The sequence below is a fragment of the Giraffa tippelskirchi genome, chromosome 6 (genome assembly GCF_054371585.1).
Source record: "Giraffa tippelskirchi isolate mGirTip1 chromosome 6, T2T-mGirTip1v1.2.pri, whole genome shotgun sequence".
NCBI classification, from domain to species: Eukaryota; Metazoa; Chordata; class Mammalia; order Artiodactyla; family Giraffidae; genus Giraffa; species Giraffa tippelskirchi.
In genome coordinates, this window is record NC_137280.1 from 129839090 (window position 1) to 129859249 (window position 20160).

General features: G+C 42.8%; 1 protein-coding gene across 2 annotated transcripts in view; it reads right to left on the reverse strand.

Moving 5' to 3' along the window:
* Positions 1-17508, reverse strand: part of PRELID2 (PRELI domain containing 2) — an 84069-nt gene extending 66561 nt beyond the window's left edge. Inside the window, exon 1 of one of the 2 annotated variants that reach the window (XM_081504981.1) lies at positions 17333-17508. In XM_081504981.1, the coding sequence (XP_081361107.1) occupies positions 17333-17383 (51 nt within the window). In that variant the 5' untranslated portion in view covers positions 17384-17508. Of the gene's footprint in view, positions 1-17308 lie in introns of both variants that reach the window. The other variant, XM_081504980.1, reaches the window with a different exon arrangement.
* Between the last annotated feature and the right edge of the window lie 2652 nt (positions 17509-20160).

Below are 20160 nucleotides of genomic sequence, written 5' to 3' on the forward strand. Positions count from 1 at the left end.
TAGCTACCATTTTTGTCCTAGGCAGCTTAATACATTATTTCAGTTTAATTTTCAAAACTATTCCTTGAGTTACATGCTGGGTTTTTTTTTCCCTTCCACCTGTGAGAAATGAGGCTTGGATAAACTAGGTAATTTACTTAAAATCACTTAGTTAATGAGCATCAGGACTGTAATTTAGCCACAGATATTTTCCCTTGCCTTCAAGGCCTGCCCACCTAACCTATTTTCAAACATCTCAGTCACTCAAATATCACCCTTTTCCACGTCTTGGATGCAAAAGGAGACTCAGAGAGTAGAAATCCTCAAAGCTGTAGGACAAGCAGGCTGCTCATCAGGCATGCTGAACTCCCCTCAGGTTCTGTTCCCAGAGGCATACTGCTTCATAGTGAGACCTATTCCAAAAGGAAAATCGCAGGGAAGTCTTATCCAAAGCAGCATAAGGTGCCGAGGGGGGAGAACAGAGCAGCGGACAGGTGGGGGTGTGGGCAGGGGACAGGGCCCACCACTTGGTAAGCTTGAGCTGTAAGCCTTCTGAACCCAGGAAATGGTATAGGAAATTCAGTGAGCCCGCAGCAGCTGTGTGCCTGCGAGCATCCATGTGTGTATGTATGTGTGTATAAGAGGTTGACTGACTGATTTTCAGGGAAAAGGGTCCATCACTTCCACACATTCTTAAAGCTATCTGTGGCCCCAAAAGACGAGGGATTAGAATATAGACTCTGAAAGAGCAGGGCTTCTCTATCCCCACCATCTAGCAGTGCCTGGCATGTAGTAGGCACTCAAAGAATATCTGCTGAATGAATAAACCATCTAGAAGGTAAACCTCACTGACCTCCAGGATCGATGTGGAAACTAAACCTTACCCCCTTCAGGGACCAAGGGGATCAATTTATGAAGAGGGCAGTGGAGCTCCATTCTCAGCATCCTCAATGCCAAACCACACCTCAGGACGTAAACTCTGCCAGTCACACTTCCATCCAGACAACTGCAATCTTGAGAACTAATCAACAACCCTTTTTTTTTTTTGGCCACACTGCAAGGCTTTCAGTATCTTAGTTCTCTGACCAAGGATCGAACCCAACCCTGGCAGTGAAAGCATCAAGTTCTAACTACTGGACAACCAAGGAATTCCCCAACATGGCTTTTTAAATATTTATTTATTTATTCATTCATTCATTCATTCATGTTTGCCACAGGAAAAAAAATGCTCAAAATTACGATGCCTATTTTCTTGAAGTTTAACTTTCAGTGTTTTTTTGAAGAATGTTCATCACAGGGGATCAGGTTTGACTATTGTGTTTCTCAGCAAGGGGGCCTCACACAACACCCTTGAAGTTAGCAAGATATCTGAGACTCACACAGATGCCCTTAATTTTTAAGTGTGTGTGTATGTATACATCAGAACTTTAATACTAAGGTAAAATCAGAGTATGAGAATACTGCCTCTACTCTAATTCTAGTTTACACATGTCTTATATTCATCAATATACCCTGACTGATGAATATAAGAAATACACTGCAAACAGCAGGAAGATGGCTGAACTAAATTACAAAAGAAGCTGTAAATGTAATCACCAGAGAAGGCTAATGATAAAAATTTCTCAAGTTCTGATTACTGCACAAAATTAGCAGTGAAATTCCTAAAGATAACAAACTCAAAGAGCCAATTCTTTGAGACCCTGATGCTGGGAAAGACTGAAGGTAAAAGCAGAAGGGGCAGGAGAAGATGAGACAATTAGACAGCATCACTGACTCAACAGACATGAGTCTGAGCAAATTCCAGGAGATGGTGGAGGACAGGGAAGCCTGGTGTGCTGCAGTCCATGGGGTCGCAAAGAGTCAGGCATGACTGGGCGACTGAACAACAACAAACTCAAATGCTTTATTTATACTTTTCTATAACTTTAATATTTGCTTATTAAGGTAAAGCGTGTCGATTTAAATAATAGCAAAAACATTCTTCATTTAACAATTTTCTTGACTACACAGGCACTGTTCTATGCACCAAGGATAAAGGAATAAAACAAACAAAACTGTAGATTCTTAGACAATTTACATGTTAGGAAAAAAATAAAATGTAATATAATAATGAGAAAATAAATCAGACTAAGGGATAGTAGGATGGGAAATTGTGAAGAGGGGCCATTGTAAAATATTTGTGCTTAGTCGCTTCAGTCATGTCCAACTCTATACAACCCCATGGACTGTAGCCCACCAGGCTCCTCTGTCCACAGGGATTCTCCAGGCAAGAATACTGGAGTAGGTAGCCATGCCCTCCTCCAGGTAAAATACTTAAGGGTCACTAACTAGACAATTCTTATAAATTACAAAGTAATATGGAACTTGTCTCAGTCAAACATAAGAAATTCTAAACTATTCACTTCAGTAAACTCATTTGCAAGACTCGGGTCATTTTCCTGTGCAACTACTTTTGCAGTTGAATAGATGTGGAGCCTCAAGTTTCCTTCCATACAAGAACGGGAAAAGAAATCAGAGGTCTATTTACAAAAGCTAAATACTGTGACATGAAAGGAATATATTTTAAGTTTCTTTAAAGATTTATTGCGCTGAGGCTCCCCCTACCTGGCATTACTTGAAATGATCTGATACCATCTTGTAGTAACTTGAACATTCATGATTTAACTCGCAAAAATTTATCTGAAGTCAGCTAACAAGGGACCCAGAGAGGGAAGCCTGCTCAGAAAAGGTCACCACCAGGAATGCCAATTATTTGGGAAGACAGGAAGCAGGTGACCAGGTCTCTCTGGACACCTTTACAAACACAGTGTGACAGTGGAAAGGATCAAGCTACATCGTGATCAAGCACATCGAAGACTTACCGAGCATCTACTATCTCTGCAGAGTGCTACACTAGAGGACGCCATATGTATTATATCTCATTTCATCCTCCCCAAAACAAGTAAATCTACTAACATGCATTAAGATAAGGAGTCTGATGTTGAAAACATAATGGCATATGAGACTTCTCTAAAAGTCCAATGGTGAAGACTTCGCTCTCTAAGGCAGGGGGTGCTGGTTCAATCCCTGGTTGGGGAACTAAGATCCACATGACTCATGACCAAAAAACAGAAGCAGTATTGTAACGAATTCAATACAGACTTGAAAAAAAGTGGTTCACATTAAAAAAAAAAAAAAGAATCTTTAAAATAAAACAGAAACAAACAAATCTTTAAAATAAAACAAACAAACAACAAAAAACCAAACAAAAAACAAACAAACAAAAAACCATAAAGCCTGAACATGTGCAGGGCAATCCTGGGATCTTCCTGTCTCTTCAGTTCAGTTCAGTCGCTCAGTCGTGTCCGACTCCTTGTGACCCCATGAATCACAGCACGCCAGGCCTCTCTGTCCATCACCAACTCCCAGAGTCCACCCAAATCCATGTCCATTGAGTCTGTGACACCATCCAACCATCTCATCCTCTGTCAACCCCTTCTCTTCCTGCCCTCAATCTTTCCCAGCATCAGGGTCTTTTCAAATGAGTCAGCTCTTCACATCAAGTGGCCAAAGTATTGGACTTTCAGCTTCAACATCAGTCCTTCCAGTGAACATCCAGGACTGATCTCCTTTAGGATGGACTGGTTGGATCTCTTTGCAGTCCAAGGGACTCTCAAGAGTCTTCTCCAACACCACAGTTCAAAAGGATCAATTCTTCGGCGCTCAGCTTTCTTTATAGTCCAACTCTCACATCCACACATGACCACTGGAAAAACCATAGCCTTGACTAGATGGACCTTTGTTGACAAAGTAATGTTTCTGCTTTTTAATATGCTGTCTAGGTTGGTCATAACTTTCCTTCCAAGGGGTAAGCGTCTTTTAATTTCATAGCTGCAGTCACCATCTGCAGTGATTTTGGAGCCCAGAAAAATAAAGTCAGCCACTGTTTCCCCATCTATTTCCCATGAAGTGATGGGACCAGATGCCATGATCTTAGTTTTCTGAACGTTGAGCTTTAAGCAAACTTTTACACTCTCCTCTTTCACTTTCATCAAGAGGCTCTTTAGTTCTTCTTCACTTTCTGCCATAAGGGTGGTATCATCTGCATATCTGAGGTTATTGATATTTCTCCCGGCAATCTTGAGTCCAGCTTGTGCTTCCTCCAGCCCAGCGTTTCTCATGTGTGCTCTACATATAAGTTAAATAAGCAGGGTGACAATATACAGCCTTGACGTACTCCTTTTCCTGTTTGGAACCAGCCTGTTGTTCCATGTCCAGTTCTAACTGTTGCTTCCTGAGCTGCATACAGGTTTCTCAAGAGGCAGGTCAGGTGGTCTGGTATGCCCATCTCTTTCAGAATTTTCCACAGTTTATTGTGACCCACACAGTCAAAGGGTTTGGCATAGTCAATAAAGCAGAAATAGATGTTTTTCTGGAACTCTCTTGCTTTTTCGATGATCCAGCGGATATTGGCAATTTGATCTCTGGTTCCTCTGCCTTTTCTAAAACCAGCTTGAACATCTGGAAGTTCATGGTTAATGCATTGCTGAAGCCTGGCTTGGAGAATTTTGAGCAGTACTTTACTAGCGTGTGAGTTCAGTGCAACTGTGCGGTAGTTAGAGCATTCTTTGGCATTGCCTTTCTTTGGGATTGGAATGAAAACTGACCTTTTCCAGTCCTGTGGCCACTGCTGAGTGTTCCAAATTTGCGGACATATTGAGTGCAGCACTTTCACAGCATCATCTTTTAGGATTTGAAATAGCTCAACTGGAATTCCATCACCTCCACTAGCTTTGTTCATAGTGACACTTCCTAAGGCCCACTTGACTTCACATCCAGGATGTCTGGTTCTAGGTGAGTGTGAGTGATCACACCATCGTGATTATCTGGGTCGTGAAGATCTTTTTTGTACAGTTCTTCTGTGTATTCTTGCCACCTCTTCTTAATATCTTCTGCTTCTGTTAGGTCCACACCATTTCTGTCTTTTATTGAGCCCATCTTTGCATGAAATGTTCCCTTGGTATCTCTAATTTTCTTGAAGAGATCTCTAGTCTTTCCCATTCTGTTGTTTTCCTCTATTTCATTGCACTGATCGCTGAGGAAGGCTTTCTTATCTCTCCTTGCTATTCTTTGGAACTCTGCATTCAGATATTCAGAGAATATCTTTCCTTTTCTCCTTTGCTTTTCCCTTCTCTTCTCTTCCCAGCTATCTGTAAGGCCTCCTCAGACAGCCATTTTGCTTTTTTGCATTTCTTTTTCTTGGGGATGGTCTTGATTCCTGTCTCCTATATAATGTCATGAACCTCCATCCATAGTTCATCAGGCACTCTGTCTATCAGATCTAGTCCCTTAAATCTATTTGTCACTTCCACTGTATAGTCATAAGGGATTTGATTTAGGTCATACCTGAATGGTCTAGTGATTTTCCCTACTTTCTTCAATTTAAGTCTGAATTTGGCAATAAGGAGTTCGTGACCTTAGCCACAGTCCGCTCCCGGTCTTGTTTTTGCTGACTGTACAGAGCTTCTCCATCTTTGGCTTCCGGTCTCTACTTCACACTAATGACTCTCACGGAAGCAAAGTAGTCTGATGACCCAGATATTGGCCAAGAACCCTTACTGTCCTTGGACCTGGTACATCCAGTGGACCACAGACTGCAGTGGCTAAGAACTACCACACAGAGATTTGCACATTTGCCAAACTTTCTGGGTGACATAAGGGATTTTGCAAGGTATACTTGAGTTCATTTTGAATTTACTTACAATTTTTACTTTCTTCACAGAATATATAAACTAGTCCCTTAACCTTTCTTAAGATATAAATGTGTTTCAAATATCACTGCTTATATTATATGTATGTAAGTCTAACAAGGGTAAAATGTGGACTTCTCCTACATTGTCATATATCTTGCTTTCACTTGTTTTTACATATTAAAAGGCAAGAAGCCAAAAACTGCAAAATAAGAGGTAAACAACACAATAAACATTAAAACAAACACTTATCTACAAAGAATGAGAGGCCAAGAAAGAGTATCTAACTACAGGAACAACAGTCAATATACTTCTGGGAGTAGATTCATGAAGATAGGGTATATTTGCCTTTCTTATTTACATGAGGGAGAAATATAATAAGCTTTCATAAAGCTTACTCTTAAGAGAGTGGAGCTATTATAATATCAACTTTCGGGACTTCCCCAGTGGTCCAAATTAAGAATCCACCTTCCAATGAAGGGAACATGAGTTCAATTCCTCGCCGGGGGACTAAGATCCCACATGGCACCAGGCAAGTAAGCCAGCAGGCCACAGCTAGAGGAAGCCCACATGCTGCAACAAAGACTCAGCGCAGCCAAAAAAATTTTCTTAATAAATATCTAAATGAAAATGCCAACTTCCCAAAAAAGTCAGTAGTCAGTGCCTGCCTTTGATAAAACTCGCGCCAAAAAAAGTCAATGACCTCCAAAGGAGCCATTGTTTACCAACTTGCAAACGGCATTATCCAAGAGAACACAAGCACAAGGAAGCAGCTGGCTGATATATCTGTATTAGTCCTGCAAAGAAGGCCAAGGGGACCTAAAATCAGTCTGGGATGTTAACATATTAGTTTTATAAGCATTAAGGGAATCTTTGCTACCCAGGCTGCTGCCAAATGCACGCATGCAGAGGGATAGAGCTGCTGAAAGAGATTTGGTGTTTAGTTACACAAAGAAATCACCATGGGCTGTGCCAAACTCCCTTTACGAGCTACATGCAACAGTCTATCTTAGAAGAAAAGCACAGTTGATTGTAAAATAAAATATTATAAAATACCACGATCAAGTGAATAATCAAAATGTCAATACCAAAGATTAAACATAGTGAAGTCAACAGACATTTCAAATGGTTGTTCACTGGCCTTTTCAGTAGGAGGATGAAGTAGAAAGAACAAAAGACAAGAAGCCAGGACCTGCAGACCGTGATGCTGTCACCTGTGAACCCCGGGTGATGGACCACCAGATGATCCTCAAAGGCCCTCCTGGTAGGACAAGTTCTGATTTTAAACAATGGCCAGCCACCCTCATTCATGCCAAAATGTCCCAATGATTGGCAACGACATAATGAAATTCTTTAAAAAGAATAGTTTATACAATTGTACAAAGGAAAATCCTCTTTCCTAAACATTAAGGGCATACAGGAACCCAGCGCATTTAGAGATACAATGTCTACAAAATAACTGATAGGTACTGGTCCAAAGCAACCGTGATTCAGGAAAGCACTAAGGAACTGCTGCTGCTAAGTCGCTTCAGTTGTGTCCGACTCTGTGCAACTCCATCGACGGCAGCCCACCAGGCTCCGCCGTCCCTGGGATTCTCCAGGCAAGAACACTTGAGTGGGTTGCCATTTCCTTCTCCAGTGCATGAAAGTGAAAAGTAAAGCCGCTCAGTCGTGTCCAACTCTTCGCGACCCCATGGACTGCAGCCTACCAGGCTCTTCTGTCCATGGGATTTTCCAGGCAAGAGTACTGGAGTGGGTTGCCATTGCCTTCTCCCACTAAGGAACTGAGGAACAAAGACACAACTAATGCAATGTGGGATCCTGGATCCCACAGCACAGGATTGAATCCTATACTGAAAAAAAATGTCATATTAGTAAACAAGTGCCAAACTTTGAATAATGTCTGTTATAAGAGTTAACATGGTATCAGCGGTAATTCCCTCATTTTATAAACTATACAGTAGTTTGGGGAAGTTAAGGATACTGGAATTTTCTGGTTCTGCAACATTTTGTAAGTTGATGAAAGCTTAAGAAATAAACAAAAGTAAAATAAAGACAGTCTGGAAAACAGAAAGGATTTTAGAATCCAAGAGACCTCAGTTGAAGCCCGCCTATGGGAATCTCAGAAAAATTACTTTATCTCAGTCTGCCTTAGTTTCTTCATCTGCGAAATTAGAAAATGCAACAAAACAAAAACAAAAAGTCCATACCTCAAAGAGTTGTTATAGGAATTCAAGGAAATAATTTTATGTAAAGTGTAACATTGGGCACCTCACTGGTTTCCTACTAAAAAAAGAATCAATATTTTTGAAAACTTAGTTTCAAGACTTCAGTCTTTATCTTGTAATTTACTGTGGTGTGATATTAAGTATACTATTAGTATCCATTTGCAATCCAGATATATTTAAATGATTATTCAAAAATTAATAGAAGATGTTTCTTATATTCCTAGATTAGTAAAACGTTACAAGCTCATGCTTTAACCAATTCATAATTTGTATGAGCACTCCCAGATACTTTCCTGCCCACAAGCATGAAGGAAAGCACTGCACTGGAGCAGAGAGTACTCTGTACTCTAAAAGCTCTTGTAGATTTATAATTAATATATCAATCTTGCCCTACAGAGTATGTCTGTGATATGCCCTTAAGAAGGCACTTCTCACAAAAAATACAAAATAACTTATCTCCCTTTATCCCCAGTAACACTGAGCTCCTTGAGGCCAGGGCTATGTTTTACTTAGCTTTTCATCTCCCAGAGGCCAAACGATATACAGATCTATTGTGAATTTCTATTAGAAAACATATAAAGAATGTTTAACTATTAGTTCTTTGACAGTTAAAAATCTCCTATCTTTCAGTCACTGATTAAGCCATAATCTCTACTAGGTGACTTTACTAAGTATGCTTTGGTACTATTTAAATGCCAATTAAAAAATTAATCATAATTCAAATGTGCATCTTTATTCTTGCTCACTAATGACTTCCCTGGTGGCTCACTCAGTACAGAGTCTGCCTGCTATGTGGGAGACCCAGGCTCAATCCTTGGGTTGGGAAGATCTCCTGGAGAAGGAAACGGCAACCCACTTCAGTATTCTTGCCTGGATTTCATGAACAGAGGAGCCTGACGGGCTCCAGTCCATGGGGTCACAAAGAGTCGGACACGACTGAGTGACTGAACACTTTCCCTTTCTCCCCTTTATTACTCCAAGTTAGTAAATATCTCTGCAGAGATACTGCGTGGCACCTACCATGTGGCTACATTAAACTTTGAATATTGTATGCACTGTGTTCATTATCCAACTTACTTCCTCCCAATGACTCCAGAAGATATTATTATTATTATTATTATTATTATTATTCAGATGAGGAAACTGAGGCACAGAAAAGTGAACTGACTTACCTAAGCTCACAGTTAGAAGCTCCCGGACCCCCAGCTGATGTCAGAGCCCATGCTCTTCCTTTCTGTAACTTCTCCTTCCTGTTGTGTCTAATTTTCTAATAGAATTGAAGAGAGGAAGCTAAAAGTGAAGAAGGACTATCACAGTGTGAACAAAAAGATAAATAACCACATGTTAACCCAGGCCTATCATTTGTCCGATCACTTATTTTGGAAATACAGGTCCACCTCAAATGTCTCAGGAGGTCTGCACAGAGAGATGTTCCACACGTTTAAGTGCCAGATTTGCAAGGGAGAAAAGACAGGATCAGAAATGGAAACATTATTAATTACCCAATCAACTTTCTACTCTAAATGGAAATAGCCATTCATAAATCTCCTTTATGAGTTTAAGGGTAAACATTCAAACCATTTTGTTCAGAACATCAGGCTCCTGGCTAGAATAAATAAAACCTGAAGCCACTGTGTTGAAGCAGACAAATTCTTTTACTCTGTCCATTTTGTTACAGTCCCAAAGCAAGGACAACATGCTACTGAATCTGACACCAACTTCAGCCTGAAATTGCATAAGGCTAAATCCCAGAAGAGAAGATTTCACTCATTCATTCAATAAGGATTTGCTGACTCTCTACTATGTTCCAGGATCTCTTTGGATATTTGAGATACATCAGGAACAGATGATAAAACCTCCACCCATGAAGCTTACACTCTATTCACAATGGCTCTTTTTTGCCTATAGCATAACAAGAAAATCAACCTGAAGGGCTTCCTTGGCAGTTCAGTGGTTAAGACTCCACACTTATGATTCAGGGGGGCGAAGGTTCCATCCCTGTTCCAGGAACTATTAAGATCCCATATGCCACATGGCATGGCCAAACAATTAAACAAAAAAAAAAAAGAAGAAAGAAAGAAAGACAATGAACCTGAACAACTCGATGGTGAGAAAAACCGAACTTCTCTGGCTTCATCTGAGAATAAACAAGAAAAATCCAGGCCACAATCAATGGCTCTCTGAGTCCTTCTTTATGACTTTCAATTCCAGGTAGACAAAATTTAGGACATCTTTTATTTTTTTAATTTATTTATTTTAATTAGAGGCTAATTACTTTAGAATATTGTGGTGGTTTTGCCATACAGTCACATGAATCAGCCATGGTTGTACATGTGTTCCCCATCCTGACCCTCCCTCCCACCTCCTTCCCCATCCCATCCCTCTGGGTCATCCCAGTGCACCAGCCCTGAGCACCCTGTATCATGCATCGAACCTGGACTGGCAATCTGTTTCACATATGATAATATACATGTTTTAATGCTATTCTCTCAAATCATCCCACCCTTGCCTTCTCCCACAGAGTCCAAAAGACTGTTCTATACATCTGCGTAGGACATCTTTTAGAAAGAAACTTTTAAAAAATATAGGAATCCAGTTCATCATGCAAGGCAAGCCCATGAAAGAGCCCACATGAGCTTTCAAAGATGGAGAAGCCTAGCAGCTGCCATCTCCACCTATGCAATAGTGTGCTCTGTTTCTGGGTGGTTTTAAGTAAAAGAAAGGAAGCAGTTGTAAATGATGAGAAGTACAAAGCTGAGAGTCATACAAAGAAACAAACCCAAAACACACTGTCAAGAGCACTGACACTGTACTTCACAAAAAGGACAGTTTAGCATCTGATGAATAAACCATTTTGGTTTTTGCAGCATTCCTCCATGAAGAGTTCATTGAGAAACATTACACTCCACGAACAAAGAGTATTGAGGTGTTTGTTTTCAAGGTGCCACTTAACTTTGAAAGCATGTAGCTAATATATTGCCTATGGTATCCAACAGGCAGGTGTAAGAAGAGCAACCATTCTTAAGGTTTTAAAAATAGTAGGATATTATAACTTGGAAGGCAAGCCCTAACATACCAAAAGCCAGAGATCAGTCGACTCCTTTTAAAATAGAATTTCTTCACTGCTGTAGCGCCTTCAAACACACCATTGTGCAAAATCAGATTAAATGCTTCCCAGAGATCCTCCGATGATTGTCCCTTCTGCAAAGCACTTTCCTTTGAATAAAAAAATACACAAAGACTAAAAGAAAAAAGTGTATTATGCCAAAAGGATCATTCTTACTGCTACTGCTAAGTCACCTCAGTTGTGTCCGACTGTGCGACCCCATAGATGGTAGCCCAGCAGGCTCCCCCGTCCCTGGGATTCTCCAGGCAAGAACACTGGAGTGGGTTGCCATTTCCTTCTCCAGTGCATGAAAGGGAAAAGTGAAAGTGAAGTCGCTCAGTCGTGTCCGACTCTTAGCGACCCCATGGAATGCAGCCTACCAGGCTCCTCCGTCCATGGGATTCTCCAGGCAAGAGTACTGGAGTGGGATGCCATTGCCTTCTCCGATCATTCTTACTACCTTATGCTTAAAAAAAACAATTCTTGTCAAACTGTTACACATTTAATTCTCACAAAAATACTGGGAGATTGGTGGGGTACATAGCATTACATTTCACATATAAGAAATTAAGACAGTAGGGGTGACTCACACAGTTGTGCATGTTGCTCACTGCACAAGGTTTTCCAGTCAAGCAGGCCAGTGGGCACAGGGCTACAATCACATAGAAGAAGGAGCACTTTTTTCTAACTTGCATTAACAGCCCCATGTACTTCCCACTAGTCCCATTTACTGTGAGCTTATGGGGTAAACCACCTCAACAATGCCTCTTTCTAATTTTCACAAGGGCACAGTATAGAATGGGGGAAACTCTTTCCCAAGGCCACCCCAAAACTGCTTGTAATGAAGGAAGCACAATGACTGGAATCCAAGTCTACTGACTTCCAGCTCATGACTTCAAAATGAAGATGAAAATTCTCACAGCAAAAGAATTTACTGACTTCCTAGAGATAGTCACTTAGCCCCATCCTCCAGGGATCTCTGGAAGGACTGCTTTGTGACTAAAAGAATGTAGTGTCCACACTAGAAGTGTAGTGTCCACAGAGATAGCACTGACCCATCTCTAGACCTTTTCTACAGGTGTTCTCCTCCTCTTTCCCTGGCCTTACCTTCCAAATATCCCCCTCAATCTTTATTTACTATGTGCCAGGCACTTTGCTAAGTATTTTATAAGAATTCTTTCCAGGACTTGCCTGGCAGACCAGTGGTTAAGACTCTGAGCTGTGGTCCGAAACAAGAGAAGCCACCAAAATGAGAAGCCCGTCAATGCAACTAGAGAAAGTCTGGGCACAGCAATGAAAACCCAGCACAATCAAAAATAAACAAATTAATTAGTTAATTTTAAAAAAGAATCCTTCCAAATCTTAACTGAACCCAGCTAGATAAGTGACCACAGCTATAACACAAAGCACCTAGAAACCACCCACCTGAGCCCAGTCAACCCACAGAAACACAGAAACGTGACAATTAAAAGCTTACCATTGGTTTAGGCCACTAAATCATTTTAGGGTAATTGGTTACACAGCAAGAGATAATCACAAGAAGCAACAGTTAAAACCAGACGTGGAACAACTAACTGGTTCAAAATTGTGAAAGAAGTACAACAAGGCTGTATATTGTCCCCCTGCTTGTTTAACTTCTATGCAGAGTACATCATGCAAAATGCCAGGCTGGGTGAAGCACAAGCTGGAATCAAGATTGCCAGGAGAAATATCAACAACCTCAGATATGCAGATGATACCACTCTAATGGCAGAAAGTAATAAGAAACTAAAGAGCCTCTTGAAAGTAAAAGAGGAGAGTAAAAAAGCTGGTTTAAAACTTGACATTCAAAAAGCTAAGATCATGGCATCCGGTCCCATCACTTCATGGCAAATAGATGAGGAAAAAATGCAAACAGTGACAGATTTTATTTTCTTGGGCTCCCAAATCACTGCAAACGATGACTGCAGCCATGAAATTTAAAGATGCTTGCTCCTTGGAAGAAAAGCTATGACAAACCTAGACATCATATTAAAAAGCAGAAATATCACTTTGCCAATAAAAGTGCATATGGTCAAAGCTATGTTTTTTCCAGTGTTATGTACGGATGTGAGAGTTGGACCATAAAGAAGGCAGACCACTGAAGAATTGATGCTTTCAACCTGCGGTGCTGGAGAAGACTCTTGAGAGTCCCTTGGACAGCAAGGAGATCAAACCAGTCAATCCTAAAGGAAATCAACCCTAAATATTCACTGATGCTGAAGCTGAAGCCCCAGTACTTTGGCCACCTGATTAGAAGAGCTGACTCATTGGAAGAGACCCTGATGCTGGGAAAGATTGACGGCAGCAGGAGAAGGGGATGACAGAGGATGAGATGGTTGGATGATATCACTGACTCGATGGACATGAGTTTGAGCAACCTCTGGGAGATGGTGAAGGACATGGAAGCCTGGCATGCTGCAGCCCATGGGGTTACAAAGAGTAGAACTAGGACATATTTGACCAAACAACAACAACAAAGAGATAACTGAAACAACGTATTTTCTCCCCTTCTTATATTCAAAGCTATACCCTTAAACCAGGCATAAGGGGTCCACAGAGATGAATAAACCCTGAGTGAAGACTGTGAGCAAAAAGACACTGAGACTGGATACAGAGGACAGCAAAGCTGAGTCTGCAACACTGTATTCCCGCAATGATCATCTGAGTGTCTACTATGTGCAAGGTAGCACAGCCTAGTGATTAGGGGTATGGGCTTGGATTCAGATGTGTTGAAATCCTGGCTCTCCCACTTGCTAGCTATAAGAACTTGGAAAAGTTACTTAAACGTCTCTGAACCTCAGCTTCTCCAGACAATGGAATGGAAGTCAATCATAACTACTTCCAGAAGCTGCTGGGAGGCACAGACAGGGTAATGTAGGAAAGCGCTTTCTCCCCCTACCCCTAGGAAACTAGGAAACCCCTCTCATACTTTGGCCGTAACTTCACAAACGCCACTTTCTTGAAGAAGCCTTCCCTAATGGCAATCTCCAAACTTCACAACACCTGTGTACTTTCCCTGTGTAAACACACATCATCAGCTGGAGTTATGCGTTCACTTGTTAATCATTTATTTGTGTTAGTCACATCCACTAGAGACCATCAGCTCCCTGAGAAGAGGGTCTGTCTATGGTGCCCTACACCCAGAACAGAGCCTGGCATCCAGAAAAAAAAGGGTCTTTAAACACCTGCTGAATGCAAGAAAAGCATTTAGCCCAGAAGCCTGATTCATGCCAATTCAATTCAGTTCAGTCGCTCAATCGTGTCCGACTCTTTGCAACCCCATGAACTGCCAGGCCTCCCTGTCCATCACCAACTCCTGGAGTTTACCAAAACTATTGTCCATTGAGTCGGTGATGCCATCCAACCATCTCATCCTCTGTCGTCCCCTTCTCCTCCTGCCCTCAATCTTTCCCAGCATCAGGGTCTTTTCAAATGAGTCAGCTCTTCACATCAGGTGGCCAAAGTATTGGAGTTTCAGTGTCAGCATCAGTCCTACCAATGAACACCCAAGACTGATCTCCTTTAGGATGGACTGGTTGGACCTCCTTGCAGTCCAAGGGACACTCAAGAGTCTTCTCCAACACCACAGCTCAAAAACATCAATTCTTCAGTGCTCAGCTTTCTTTATAGTCCCACTCTCACATCCATACATGACCACTGGAAAAACCATAGCCTTGACTAGACAGACCTTTGCTGACAAAGTAATGTCTCTGCTTTTTAATATGCTGTCTAGGTTGGTCATAACCTTCCTTCCAAGGAGTAAGCATCATTTAATTTCATGGCTGCAGTCACCATCTGCAGTGATTTTGGAGCCCCCAAAAATAAAGTCTGACACTGTTTCCACTGTTTCCCCATCTATTTCCCATGAAGTGATGGGACCAGATGCCATGATCTTAGTTTTCTGAATGTTGAGCTTTAAGCCAACTTTTTCACTCTCCTCTTTCACTTTCATCAAGAGGCTCTTTAGTTCTTCTTCACTTTCTGCCATAAGGGTGGTGTCATCTGCATATCTGAGATTATTGATATTTCTCCCGGCAATCTTGATTCATGTCAAGTATTCTCTAAATGAGTCTGGCTCTGTGCTATGTGCTTCTGCAGTAAGCTTCCTTCCAGTAATAAGCTTCCTTCCCCGAGGAAGCTTATTAGAGTCTAATGAGGAAAAAGACACATGCAGAATTATCCGACACTGTCAAAGATGGCCACTGAGGCCCAAAGTGTCCCTCCAGCTCTGACAAGGCAGAGATTGCCTCATCATGAGGACAACCCAGAAAGGCTTTCCAAAGAAGCAGTGGCATTGGAGAACTCACATTTCAAAGTGCCAGTCCTAACAAAAAATAGGGTGGTTGCTTTTTCTCTTTAGGGCCCAGAAGCCTAGCCTAAGGCAAAGTCTACATCAGATCAATAATTAATTTATTTGTTTATTCATTCATCACTCGTCAGATGTATACTGAGTACCCAGGAGGTGCCAGGTACTATTGTAGATATGAGATCAATTAACAATGTCAACAAGCTGGCATTCCGCCCCCAAAAGGCCTCCACAGCAACCCCATCATAACCAGGGTCCCACTCACTCCTCTGTGACCTGGGCCCCCAACAGTATCAACTCCTCTAATGGAGGTCAGGTCTTATCTCTTTTAAAAAAATACACATTTCCAGGGACTCCCCTGGTGGCTAAGACTCCAGGCTCCCAATGCTGGGGCCCTGGGTTCAATCCTTGGTCAGGGAACTGGACCACACATGCCGCAACTAAAAAGAAAAGGATCCCGCATGCCACAACTATGACCGGATGCAGTCAAATAATTTTAGTTTAAATACATTTAAAAACCCATCTCCAGGCTTCCAGAGAGTATTGTCAGTGACAGTTGCCCAAGACAAACTACAATTCTTGCAAATCTTCCTTAAGATGTGTAAGCTGAAAGGTCTTCTGATACAACACTCTCATCTGTGGACAAAGAATGTCACCTGCCATTTCAGCAAACAAGTGATGTCGTGGCATAAATCCTTCAGCTTCTGAGGCCATCTCTGAGAGTGCACCCTGAGGGGATTCCAGTCAGAGAAAAACAGGATAAAGGCCCTAGACAGTTAAGGAACTTATCAAAGGAACTTCAATGAGTCCAGACTCTTGAATTATTTCATACAAAGAAAAGCATTAATTCCATTAACTTGAGATGTCTGGTTTTCTTTCAATAGCAGTAATCTTTGGACGGTCAACTATCCTTTTTTTTGTTTGAACTCATATATCCTGGCTCCTCCCTTACCTCTTCCAACCAATCCCTCAGAGCTATCTGAGAGACTATATCCAGGCTTAAGTCCTCAGCAAGTCTGCCCAATAAAAATCTAATTCTCAACTCTTAGGCTGTGCTCTTTTTATTTTTATTTTTTTAATAGAACACATCTTAGATGAAACTGAAGCCTCGAGAGAGAAGATGACCCTTGACCAACGTCATCAAGTGAACTAACTAAAAGTAGAACCAGACTAGAATCCAGGGGTCCCACATCCTAGGTCTGGATGCTTGAATTTTCAAAGAATTTTCTATTCTACCGTTACAAGCCACAGTTCCAAGAAAAGCCCTTGCGATAAAGAGGGCCACTGAATATTGGGACTAGAGTGTACAGTTACAGTAGCGCGAACAACCATAACCTTTCAAAGACCTTACTAGGCAAGCATCCGTCACTGTGACAAGCACTCTGTGGGAATTATTTCACTTGAACCCTCACAACTCCTAAGTTGGTACTATTATTTTTCCCAATTTTACAAATTACAAAACTAAAGCATGGAGGCGCCCAAAGTCCCACAGCTGTTAATAAAAGAGAAAGGGGTGAAGTGGTAGAACGACAGTGCTGAGTAAACTAGGATGGCGGCATCAACGGCCCCCACTAGCTTTGACTCAGTAAATGATATATTTACTGGAGACATCCACAAGCCCTGTGCAACCTCAACGGGACTCCAGCACCTGGGCTCCGCGCGCCAGGCTCCCTGCCCGGAGGCAGGGTGTGAACGTGATGCCAAGCACCGAGCCTTTCCCTCATCCTGGAGGGGGAGCCTCCGAGGAAATCCACCCCCGCCCTCGCCCAGCACATCCCAGAGGCAAAGCCCGCAGCTGGATGGGGACCTCCGCGCGGGCAGAAGGGAGCCGAGCGGAGGAGGAGAACTGCGGGCGCCGCTGCCGAGAGCGCAGACGGCCTGGCCGCGGGGGCAGCGCGGGAGAACGCGAGCCCCGGCCGAGCCCGAGCGGGCAGAGTACCTTACGGAGGAAGCTGGCGACCACCTGCTCGAAGGGGTACTTGAACACTTCGTGCACGTCCACGGTGACCCCCATCCCGACGCACCGACCACGCCTCCGCCAGCACACTGCCGCTGGAGCTCCGTCTGAGCCGGGCCGCAGGCGTCCAAGCCCTGGAAGCCTAAGGGGCGTAGGGGTGTTTTCTCTTCCTTTTTCAAACTTTCGAAACTTTATTGTCCACTCGGAAAAACAGACAGTTGGCACGCCCCCCTTCCCTTCCCCGTCCCCTTCCGCTAGTCTGGGCGGCAGGCGAGGGAGGTGCCGGGCCCCCGGGCGGTGTTGGCTGGAGGCGTCAGGAGCGGCCCCGCCCCTCCCTGGCTCCGGCTCCGCCCCTCCCCGGTCTGATCACACCTCGCCCACGCCATGCCACGCCCCATGGCCTCGCCACGCCCCATGGCCTCGCCACGCCCCATGGCCTCGCCACGCCCCATGGCCTCGCCACGCGCGCCTCTGCGGACCCAAGTTTCCATCTCACAGCTGGGGAGTCTTGAACCTTGCAGCTGGGGCTTTTGTCATCACCCCACCTGGAGCCTCACTTAAGCTGCTGCTGGCAGCACTAAAAAGATGTGATAAAGACATTAACTACCCTCCCTCCAAGTTTAGGGACTGTAATATAACTCTCCTCAGTGTTGCCCAGTTCAGTGTGACAGAGGCCAACAACTGCATTCCTCCCAGGACCTGGGCAGTTGCCTCTGAGGCTCTAGGTTGTGTCTCAAGTACTTAAAAATTGCCTGTATCTGCGTGTGACTCCTTATAAAGAAATTCCTACACTCATGAAAGTTTAAACAGCATGGAACGAGGAAACAAGTGATACAAAAAGAATTTTGAATGGTCTTCATTCGACTGTACAGATTTTACAAAAACAAGCCAGTGAATCCATTAATCCAATACCTTATTTAACATATGAATTCCTGATCACCTACTGTGTGCCAAGTACAGTGCAGTAAGGAAAGCACAGTCCCTTCTGTCATGTGGGATGAGTCAACCAGATGATTTAACATCCAGTAAGTAAAATAGATCGTTGGATGGCATCACCCACTCAATGGACATGAGTGTGAGCAAACTCCAGGAGATAGTAATGGACAGGAAAGGCTGCCTGGCTGCATGGCATGCAGTTCATGGGGTTGCAGAGTCTGTTACAACTCAGCGACTGAACAACAACAAACAAAATAGAAAAAGAAGCAAGATAATAGATCAAAGGTACAGGTGACATAATTTTAGCTAGGATAAATCAGAGAGGTATCTGAGGTGGTGACTTTTACATTTATAATTGTGTAATCTCACTTACCCCTGACACATAGAGTCACACTGATCTGGCAAAACCTTGAATAAATCCATCTCTTTACTTACTCACTGCCTCACCACTGAGAGAGCCTGGAGGAAAAGTATACACCCAGACTTCTATTTAGATTTGTAACCAACCTCAAGGAGCCTTTTTAGTGGTGCTTAGACCAAAAACAAAAACCCTGAAATTTTCTAATCCACTTCGTGTCCCAGGCTCCTCTCTCTTCAAGCCTCCAACACCTCCCTCCTCAGCTTCATTCTCAAGCGATTATGTAGCTTCCTTTTTCACTTAGTAATAGGAAACATCTCTCTACCATGTCTACCCACCTGTCCATTTGCCCTGCCTTCTCTCCTGTTCTTGTGGACGAACTGCTAACACTTAGTTTGGGGCCAATCTCTGCACTTGTCCACCACATCCATTCGTGGGCTGCAGATGGTTAACAAACAGCTCTACTTTAAAAATCAAACCAAAACAAGGCCTGATGTCTAATGGCTGCAATTTCTGTGGTGTAAACACTCCCTCTGCAGTCAATTTCAAATGACCAGGGTGGTGTCATTTCCATCACCCACACACTACAGACATAACTGCAAGAATATAGACCATGGTAAAGGTAGTAATGGAATTAGGAAGGGAAGCTTTTTGAATATCTATTACCTTCCAAAATACAGTTTAGTAGTATTTTTATATAATTAAATATTTAATAACAGCTGTGTTTAACAACCAGCTGATGAGGTTCAGGACACAGCAGCCCAAAATATGGCACCTCAGCATACAGAATATTTTAAACTGAAAGAGTCTGCCCAAACTGCAGAAGCAGGAAGATCTCACTGGCCTTCCCTCGCCCTCCTCCCCTGAAGCAGATCTTTCCTCTATACTCAGAGGAAAGAAGCATCGTTATCTCCAAGATGAAGGGTCACTGAGAAGAGTTTGAACAAACACAGCTTGCGAAGTTTCTCCCAGTTTACTACACTTACCTCATCATATCCTTTGTCCTATACTTCTCCACAACTGCCCACTCTATCAGATCTAGAATAAAAACACTTATGTTCCATTTCTTCAGGTCTTCACTTCATTATGCAGGCTCCTATGTCACTTATAAAACTTACAGTTAATAAATCTGTATACTTTTCTCTAGAACTTCTCTGGTGGCTCAGCGGTAAAGAATCAGCCTGCAATGCAGGAGACACGGGTTCAATCCCAGGGTTGGGAAGATCCCCTGGAGAAGGAAATGGCAACCCACTCCAGTATTCTTGCCCAGGAAATCCCATGGACAAGGGAGCCTGGAGGGCTGCAGTCCATGGGGTTGCAGAGTCAGACATGATTTAGGGACTAAACAACAATGCTTTTCTCCTAATAATCTTGGTTAGTTTAATTTTCACATCCAGCCAGGGGCCCTAAAAGGGTAAAGGAAAACTTTTTCCTCCCTTACACAGCTCTACCACATCCCTGAAAGTTCCTTGTCCTCTTTCTGGTGCAAGGACATCGCTCAAGCCTTATTCACTCCCTCTTTTTTGCATCATCAGTTTTG